The sequence below is a fragment of the Lottia gigantea genome (genome assembly GCF_000327385.1).
Source record: "Lottia gigantea unplaced genomic scaffold LOTGIsca_51, whole genome shotgun sequence".
NCBI classification, from domain to species: domain Eukaryota; kingdom Metazoa; phylum Mollusca; class Gastropoda; family Lottiidae; genus Lottia; species Lottia gigantea.
In genome coordinates, this window is record NW_008709752.1 from 874,431 (window position 1) to 875,442 (window position 1,012).

General features: G+C 32.2%; 1 protein-coding gene across 1 annotated transcript in view; it reads left to right on the forward strand.

The window, feature by feature from the left end:
- The window catches only part of LOTGIDRAFT_234474 (hypothetical protein), a gene marked incomplete at its 5' end in the record, with an annotated part of 32,730 nt that overhangs the window by 15,559 nt on the left and 16,159 nt on the right, over positions 1-1,012 (forward strand). The window contains 2 exons of the mRNA XM_009062416.1: positions 327-462; positions 628-802. Of these exons, the coding sequence (XP_009060664.1) occupies positions 327-462; positions 628-802 (311 nt within the window). The remainder of the gene's footprint in view (positions 1-326; positions 463-627; positions 803-1,012) is intronic.

Here is a 1,012-nt window from a genome sequence, read left to right on the forward strand (position 1 = left end):
TATTCTGATGTAGGCTCATTGAGGTATTTGTCTGATGTGCTATCACCTGTTACTGTTGGATTAATAAATCACCAGGGTTTTCCATAACTTAACTCTACAGAATGGTCACCAGTACTTCGCTACAGTCACAGGTATGAATCGATGTACTCATAGTACCGCAAAAGATGTCAAAGGTGATATTGATATATTAGAACAAGAAAGTGTTGTGAAATCTTTTTTGAATTGTTGCATTATAACATTTATCGTTAGTTTATTATCTCACATTTGATCCAAACACTGCTATGAGGTGTCACAATTCATCAAAATTTTTTGTTAATGTATTGTAGCTGTTGATTTTGTAAATAGAAGTAAAACAGTAGTCAGTGATGGAATAATTATTGATCATACAGCTCCAGAAATAGTTCTTAACAGAATACAGACACCTTCACCATATCTCACATCTTTAGATTCAATATCAGCTTGGTAAATATTACAATTAATGTAAAATTATTGTATGAAAGAGTAAGTATGCGCTAGCAACTGCTAATATTTTCCAATCACACTTGGCTAAAGGTCGTCACACAACCACAGATAGAGAAAGTAAATTGGTACAACGTGTGTATAAAACTATATTTAATTCATTCATAGTTGGAAGGAAAGTTTTAAAGACAGTGAAAGTGGTATTAAATTCTATAAATGGTCAGTAGGTAGTAGAGAAGGTCAAACAGACATATTAAAAACCAGAGAAACAGTTGAAAATTGTGATGTAGCTACACTGAATGTTAACTTACAGGATGGTTTTACTTATTATATTAAAGTCCAGGTAAAATCTCTTCCTCACTCTTTCTAGATAAGGCGAAATCTATCTGGTAAAAAATCAAATCAAACTTAAGTCTCTATTTACCAAATACTACGTTCATTTCATTTCTTCTGATTGTAAAAAAAACATGTAACTAATAAGAAACTCGGAATTATTTTCAGGCCATGAATGGAGTTGGGATGTCGAACATGTTAATATCACGACCACTAACAG